Genomic DNA, 8410 nt, shown 5'->3' with positions numbered 1-8410 from the left:
TGACCATCATGTTGGTAATTTGAGCAGTTATCTTTTCTACCAAAGACATATTGATCTTTTCTACCAAATACTTATAATGCAACACTGTGTCTCTCTTGATAGAAAGTGAGATTTCAAAATATTTGAAAGGCAAATCCCATTTTTCAAACCTCAATACATTCAGTATGTCTTGCATAGTATTTTGTGGTATCGCCCCAAAATACGTTCGAATCTTTGGCATATTTACTTCAATCCTAAGGTTGCTGAAAACATATTAAACTTACCAAGTAATAGATATACTGACCTCACATAGATCATTTGTATTGAAATTAAGATATATGTACAAATTGGTTAGTTAATTATGTTATGCAAGTGATAGTTAGTTAGTTAGTTAGATATAAAAGCTAGATATTTTTTCTAAAAGCTTCCTTTTCTTCCTAGCAATATAAATAGTGGACCATGTACATAGTTAGTTAGTTTTTGTGGTTTATCTTCTCTAATACAAAAGAGAAAACTTTGTTCTCCCAAAATACTTTCTCTCGTTTTCACTGCAATTGTCACCATTAATGGAGGAACTTGAGCTCCAATCTTCCGGATGTTGTTCCTCTTAACATGGTATCAAAGCCAAGTTCAACATTCCGATTCATTAATCTTTTCGGTTTGATATTCCGATTCATCAATCTTCATCGTGATTCTTCAATTTCTGGGTATTGCTTGAAATTGGTACTCCTCTAAATCTCCGATCGTTTTTGTGTTGTTTCATGTAAAATTGAACAAATTTTTTATTTACCTTCACTATCAATCTGTTCAATTTTCGATTTGTTTTCACTGCCAATTGCACCTCGCTGCACTACTCTCAGCTCAACATTTACCCCTATTTCTCCAAAGGTTATTTTTTTACTGTACTTGATTCACCATGGTGGAAGTTACGAATCCAGCCAGTGAAATACATGCTATTGAGTCAATCAGTCCTCTTTACATATATATCCCCCCGACAGCCCCGGTACGGCTCTCGTTCCAATCCCTTTTGACTGAGTTGGTTACCGATCATGGAGATGTGGTGTTCTTAGATCACTTTCTGTGAAAAATAAGTTAGGTTTCATTAATGGAGAATGCAAGAAACCCCTTCCAACTCCTTCCACCTATCGACAATGGGAAAGGTGTGACGACATGGTCACTTCATGGATCCTCAATTTTTTGTCAAATGATACTGCGGACAGCGTAGAATATGTATCCGATGCCTTGGAATTATGGACTGAATTAGAAGACCCTTATGATCAGACTAATGGTGCAAAGCAATACCAAATTCAGAAGAAGATCAATGATTTCATCCAAGAAGCTCATGATATTACTACATATTATACTCGACTTAAGAAATTATGGGAGGAATTGAGTAATTTGAATGTCAAAGATCAATGCAGCTGCACATGCACTTGTGGGGCTAAGAAAGCATCACATAAGGCAGAACAAGACAGAAGATTAATGCAGTTCCTTATGGGTTTAGATGAAGTATACATTGTGATCAGGGGGAGCATACTAATGATGAATCCCTTTCCATCTATGGGACAGGTGTTTGCTATTTTAATCCAGGAGGAGAAGCAAAGAGAGCTCAAGCCAAACAATCAGATGTTTCCTGAATCTAGTTCTTTCATGGCAGGAACATCTAGTCTTTCCAGAGGAAGGGAACTCAGAACAAATTATTCCTCTTCCACATACTCCTCTTATCCATCAAACAAGCTTCCAAATGAGCCTACTAGCTCTTCCAATTTCTCTAACACCAGAAATTTTTGGACCAACTACTCTGTATCCAATCATCCATCCTCTAGTAAGAATAGACCATTTTGTGAATACTGCAAGAAGTTAGGTCATACAAAGGAAAAATGCTACAAGCTACATGGTTACCCCAATCCCATTCGCACAGCTGGTCCGACATCTCAACATTACCCCAACAATGGAAATAGATACTCAACTAGTTCACAGTACTTTAACCAAGGTTCTAGAAGCAACAATGGTAATGGCACAACATCTGCTAATTCCGTGAAGTTGTCTTGTGATTCTGCTATAGGATATGATGCTGAATTTGGTTGCGCGCCTGCACATAAATTGATACAATAAAGACAAGAGAAACATGAAACAACTCCAAAACAGTCCACAAATCTTAAGGATCCAAGGACCTTTTTGGAGACTACTCTCAACAAGAAGAATACAAGATACAATGATGTATATATCACCAAAAAACAGCTACAAAACGTGATGAACAAGATGAACAACAATAACACAAGTTTCAGATTCAATAAAGGACCCAAAATAGTCCATTACACAAGATAACAACAACAAAAGTAAAGGATAGATAGTGAGACCAAGATTATTACAATATTAAGAACTAAAGAGTATTAAACTCAAAAACCCCTAATGAATGTAATGATCCATACCACACTCTTACGGTGACTGCCAAGGGAATCAACTCACCTCAAGATTCACCGTTTTCAAGAAAAGATCAATATTAGCTTTTCTAATCCTTAAACTAAGACTACCTAAAGTGTTCTACTCTCAAGAGAGAGGATTTGTGTTTCAATCTTTCATTCTTCCAAAACTAGTGAAAAATAAGATTAAAGGGGCCTATTTATAATATATTACAAATGAAGATAAAAAGACCACTTTTCCCTTAATGAGAGGGGCTGCCATGGTGTGTAAATACACCATATATAATGTATAAAATACCCTTAATGAAGGGGCAACCAAGGTATGTTATAACTTGAATGAATGACGTCTTTTCAATGCTCTCAAAAATCGAGTATGGTTCATACTTCAAGGCTTGTGGTTCTCAGGTTAGCATCAATGTAAGCAACCAAGAAACCTTCCACACACAAGATTGCTTTAAGTCATGCTCAAAATGATCCTTCCTTGCGTATCCTTGTGCTCTTGGGGTGATCAAGTCTTGAGCCTTTAGGTGTTGGCCTTCAAAGATGTCATCAAAAACTAAGGTGGCTATTTGACTCGTATCATCCTCCCCATTTTGAAAAGGATTCGACCTCGAATCCAAACCTTGCAAAAACAAAGAAAGGACACACAAATACAAACTCCTCATGAAATGAGGGCTAGGGTTAGCACGACAAATCACCTTAACATTCCAAGGTTGCACATAATTAGAATATAACCAAGGGTCCTTTGAACTAAATATTAAATAATTAATGAAAAATGCACAAAGGATTTGGTTATGGAGTTTACCAAAAGTGATACTTTGCTTTTCATGTAAAACAAGCAACAAGTTGGGTATACCATCATCATAAAATCTGTATTTGGCACCGGGGTCAAACGGGAAGAGTGGCCATAGACACGGGTCTAGACAACACTCCTTTTTCCCGTGGTCTCTACCCAAACTAAATGGCATACTCTGTACAATAGCATACATATTATCCAAAGTAAATAGAGAGTAAATAAAGGTATCACTCAAGTCAACTTCTACTAAGGTGCCCTCATGTGTGTACTCACTACTAGTTTCACAATCATCACCATGAGTACTCTCAACAATAAAATCACACAAAGTAGAAGGAGAAGTAGTTTCCAAGACTACACATCCCTTACCTTAAGAGTACTTCCATCTTCCAAGAAGTGATTTCCATCTTTAGTACAAATGTTGTCACACCATAGTGGGTTAACATATCGGCTGTAGCTTCTAAGGCAAGCTATACCATCATTTTCACTACTAGGTTCATTAGGAGTGGTTATATCATCTTCAAACAAGTCATTATACCTAAAGAGAGCATGATCTATTTCATGGGTAGATTTGGAACAAACACATTCATCACTCTCTAAAAGATCAATATCAAGTTTCAAAGAGATTTCAAGTGCAAGATTATCCCAAGAATAGCTCTCGAGTTCACTCCTATTCCTTTGATCAACATTTTCAATATCACCACACACTTGAGGTTCATTAATTACATCATACACATCCTCAAATGGTGGGTAATTTTCACATATAAGTTGATTAACCCAAATTTTAAAAGAATGTACTTTCATTCAACATAATGGTTTCAACATTAGGTGGACATAAATCGATCTTACAAGAAGAGTCGATTCGATCATCAATGGGATCAACTAGTGTATCCACACTCACAACATGTACATTATCATCAAGTGGCAAAGAAACAATAGACTCACATATAGGAAAGCTACAACTCACACTCAATGGGCTACTAGCCACATAATTATTATTCATATGTACAAAAGTGTAAGAGTTAGCTATTTTACCTTGAAGTCCTTGAGTAAATTCTTCTTTGTTATGGTGTGAAAGTCCTCCAAAAGCTTGGGCAACAACTTCCTTTTGGCATTGTTCGTCTTCGCTTGCCATGTTGGTACCTACACAAATGTCCTTAGAAATAAAAGGACAACCAATGTTAGCACAGTTTGGTGGTAATCCCCTTACTTCGCTCCACACAACCTCTTCTTTTTCCACTCTCAGATTACCACCTTGCACTCTCTTACACCTCTCAGTCTTTTGTCTCTCATAATTATTTGGATTGGAGTAGGTAGGAATTTCTCTTCGCGGCTTGGACAGCAAGTAAGTCATGAGGCGATTTCCTCATTGGTCTTTTATAACATTAGGCCAATTTTCCACGTTAGGAACTTGATGTTGTGCAAACCAATCGGAACCTAAGTATACATGACCATAGGCCAAGGGAAGAATATCGCACCACACCTCCTCATGGTATTCATATTTGGAGAAGATAACTTTTACCCTCCGGTAACCTTGAACCTGTCTAAGAAGTATGGAACAAGTAAAGGATCACAAAACAACCCCAAGTAGTCAACCATGGATGAAACGATGTAGTTTCTCTAGTACCTATCATTTAACACAACGAGGCAGCCCGGTATCCCAAAAATGGCCATCTTTCTGGAATGTACACTTCTTCTTGGATCAACATTGTAAGGCATACGAGTGCCCCTTGGTTTTGGAGATGCATATCCTCTTCTTTTCATTGGACAACCTTCACTATAGCTAGTATAACCATTCACACTATATCAACCTTGATAAGAAGTACTACAAGGTGGAGAATATGAATATTCACACTCTTCACGTGTACTTTCATCATGTCTCAATAAGTTTTTCGAACGAAAGGGTTATACCTAACACCAAATCTAGGTTCGGAGTGAGAATTATAAGACTCCTCACATGCCCCAACGTTATCATATAATCCATCACACGGTCCTATATCATCTCCAAAGTCACCATAAGCACTAGGTACTTTATTCACCTCATTTTCTCCCTCAAAACAGTAATTTTCAAATCTGCCCAAGTTTTGATCATGGCTATTTTCATAGCCTCCGCAATCTCCCTCAACTTCGTAGCCATAAAAACCCTTACTACAATCATAGTCTCCCATATTGTAGTCACATTAATCCCCGCTATCGAAGACATGTTCCCCTTATATTACCTTTTAAACCTACAAAATGAAAAAACAAGATTAGAAGTAAAAGCTCCTCATCAACACTTGTATTCACTCACTTTTGTGATCCTCACAATTTGGAGCGGCAAATATTAAAAGTTGCTTATACTCCGGTAGTCAATAAGATATCAATTCTACTTGGCGGCTGGAATAGATTCTTGTTTGATCGATTCAAGACACAAAACAAAATCTACTTACGAACTTGAAACAAAGAAGTTATGATGAGTTAAAAATAAGAAAAGTACATAAATAACGAAGACACGAAAGAAACGGACTCAACAACTAAGTAGGTGATTACTAGTTGCTAATTAGTATTAGAACCAACAACGAAACTAAAGGACAATAAAAATGAAACTAAGAATCTAAAATTTTGAGCTCGAAAATATTGCGTGAACAGTAGAAGTGATGGCGTGGCAGCCACGTATTGGTTCGGTTTTATCAAGTGGTTATTCTCAAATGTTCAAGTCTTGGTCAAAAATTAATTTGGATTGGTGGAATTTGTTTTAGGAGGGAAAATAAGTTTTGGGGCCTTTTTCAATTTTCAAGACTTGACTTTTTCTTGTACTTTCCCTTAAAACATGGGTCCTTAAATCATGGAAAAGTGGTTGAGAAGTGATATAAAGTCTTTTGGTGGTTGGGGGTCTTTCAAGACTAACAAGTACATACATCTTTTTCCTTCACCTTTTAGGATCTAACATTCACTTTATGTTATAACAATATGAAGGAAGGTGAAGAACTTCAAGAACAACAACAACCACACCAAGAACAATAACAACAATATTCAAGAACAACAACAATTCCAACGGCCATCTCCAATCCATAATAATAATATCTCCAACACTTGGCCAAGACAACTACAACTTCAACAAAATAGTTCTCAAGCCACCAAGTAACAACAATATCACATGGTCAAGTGTAGAACATTAAGGAGAAACCACACGACCAAAACAGTCCACCACAACAATGGTTAACAATAATAGGCCAAGCTTATGTTCACAACAACAACTTTCAACAAGTTCAAGCTCAAGTTTAGATCTAGACTCAAACTGTTAGTGGACAAGAAAAATAACACTAGAAACAACAAAACAAACAAGAACACTACTAGATCTAGCCACACAAAATCTCGGTCAAGACACAACAAGAACACAATTTTGGCCAAGAACACAAACATCGACAAATTGTTATTTTTCTAGAATTTTCAGTTTTTAACACTTTTTTTTAATTTTCTAAGAAGCAAGCCCAAGATTGATCTTGTAGGAACAAGATCAAGTCATGCTCTGATACCAAATGATACAATAAATATAAGAGAAACACGAAACAACTTCAAAATAGTCCGCAAATCTTAAGGATCTGAGGACCTTTTTGGAGACCACTCTCAGATTCGCTATCAAAAAGAAGAATACAAGATACAATGATGTATATATCACCAAAAAATAGCTACAAAACGTGATGAACAACAATAACACAAGCTTCGGATTTAATAAAGGACCCAAAACAGTCCACTACACAAGATAACAACAACAAAAGTAAAGGATAGATAGTGTGACCAAGATTATTAAAATATTAAAAACTAAAGAGTGTATTAAATTCAAAAACCCCTAATAAATGTATTAATCCAAATCACACTCTTACGGTGACTGCCAAGGGAATTAACTCGCCTCAAGATTCACCATTTCCAAGCAAAGATCAATATTAGCCTTTCCAAGCCCTAAACTAAGACTACCTAAAGTGTTCTACTCTTAAGAGAGAGGATTTGTGTTTCAATCTTTCATTCTTCCAAAACTAGTGAAAAATAAGACTAAAGGGGCCTATTTATAATATATTACAAATGAAGATAAAAAGATCACTTTGCCCTTAATGAGAGGGGTTTCCATGGTGTGTAAATACACCATATGTAATGTATAAAATACCCTTAATGAAGGGACAACCAAGGTATGTTATAACTTGAATGAATGGCGCATTTTCAATGCTCTCAAAAATTGAGTATGGTTCATACTTCAAGGCTTGTGGTTCTCCGGTTAACATCAATGTAAGCAACCAAGAAACCTTTCACATATGAGATTGAATATCTTTATGCTCTCGGGGTGACCAAGTCTTGAGCCTTTAGGTGTCGACCTTCAAAGATGCCATCAAAAGCCAAGGTGGCTATTTGACTCGTATCATAAATACAATCATCAAAACCTCAATCTCACTAAGGATTAATATATCCAAATTGCAGATTTGCTGCAGTATTTTCAAATCAATGCGGCTGGGGACTTCTCTGCTGAAAGACAGATGACAAGTGGATCAGTCAATTTTGCAAGTATTGTTGGTTGCAACTCTTCTATTAATTTTGACAAACTCTCATGTGGATGTTTCAAAGCAAGAACTGATTTATGGATATTAGACTCAGGAGTATCCCATCACATGACTTTTAATAAACAAAATCTCACCAACCTAATCACACTAGCCTATCCTATATTGATCAGACTACCTAATGGATATAGAGTTAAGGTAACAGAGATTGGAACTGCTTAACTTACTCCTCAAATTACTTTGCACAGTGTCCTTTTTGTTCCTTCCTTTAAATACAATTTGATCTCTGCTAGTTGTTTGACCATGCATCTAAAGTGTGTCACTTCTTTTTCTGACACCTCATGCCTACTACAGACCCCTTCACTGAAAAGGCCTCTGGAAATTGGTAAGGTCCATGATGGTTTATACTTCCTCTGTGCAGATTGTTTACAAAGGAGCAACACTTCAGCATAGTGTCCTACCTTATGTTCTTCTTTTCATGCAAATAAAGTACATTGTCAATGTGTTTCTCATACCTGTAGTTCAACTTTTTCAACATCTGTATTGACTAGTATTCATAATTCCAATAAAGGCAATGTTACATGTAATGTTCTTGAATTATCTCATGATAGTGATGCAAACTTGTTGTGGCATTATAGACTTGGACATGTTTCCTTTGTTAAGATGATAGGCATATCCTCTATACCTGT

The 8410-nt window shown here is 36.5% G+C and overlaps 1 protein-coding gene across 1 annotated transcript; it reads left to right on the top strand.

The window, feature by feature from the left end:
* Nucleotides 1-1149: 1149 nt before the first annotated feature.
* On the top strand, nt 1150-2094 carry LOC124888812. The gene has a single exon (XM_047400100.1). It carries the CDS (start codon nt 1150-1152, stop codon nt 2092-2094), a length of 945 nt encoding a protein of 314 aa, XP_047256056.1.
* The last annotated feature ends 6316 nt before the right edge of the window (nt 2095-8410 follow it).

This window comes from Capsicum annuum, chromosome 11 (assembly GCF_002878395.1).
Source record: "Capsicum annuum cultivar UCD-10X-F1 chromosome 11, UCD10Xv1.1, whole genome shotgun sequence".
In the NCBI taxonomy this organism is placed as follows: domain Eukaryota; kingdom Viridiplantae; phylum Streptophyta; class Magnoliopsida; order Solanales; family Solanaceae; genus Capsicum; species Capsicum annuum.
Note: the sequence above shows the minus strand (reverse complement) of the source record. Positions and strands in the feature narration are given on the sequence as shown.

Bases quoted from the DNA above. Each gene is read 5' to 3' on its own strand.
- LOC124888812 (XM_047400100.1), top strand. From the start codon at position 1,150: ATGGTCACTTCATGGATCCTCAATTTTTTGTCAAATGATACTGCGGAC.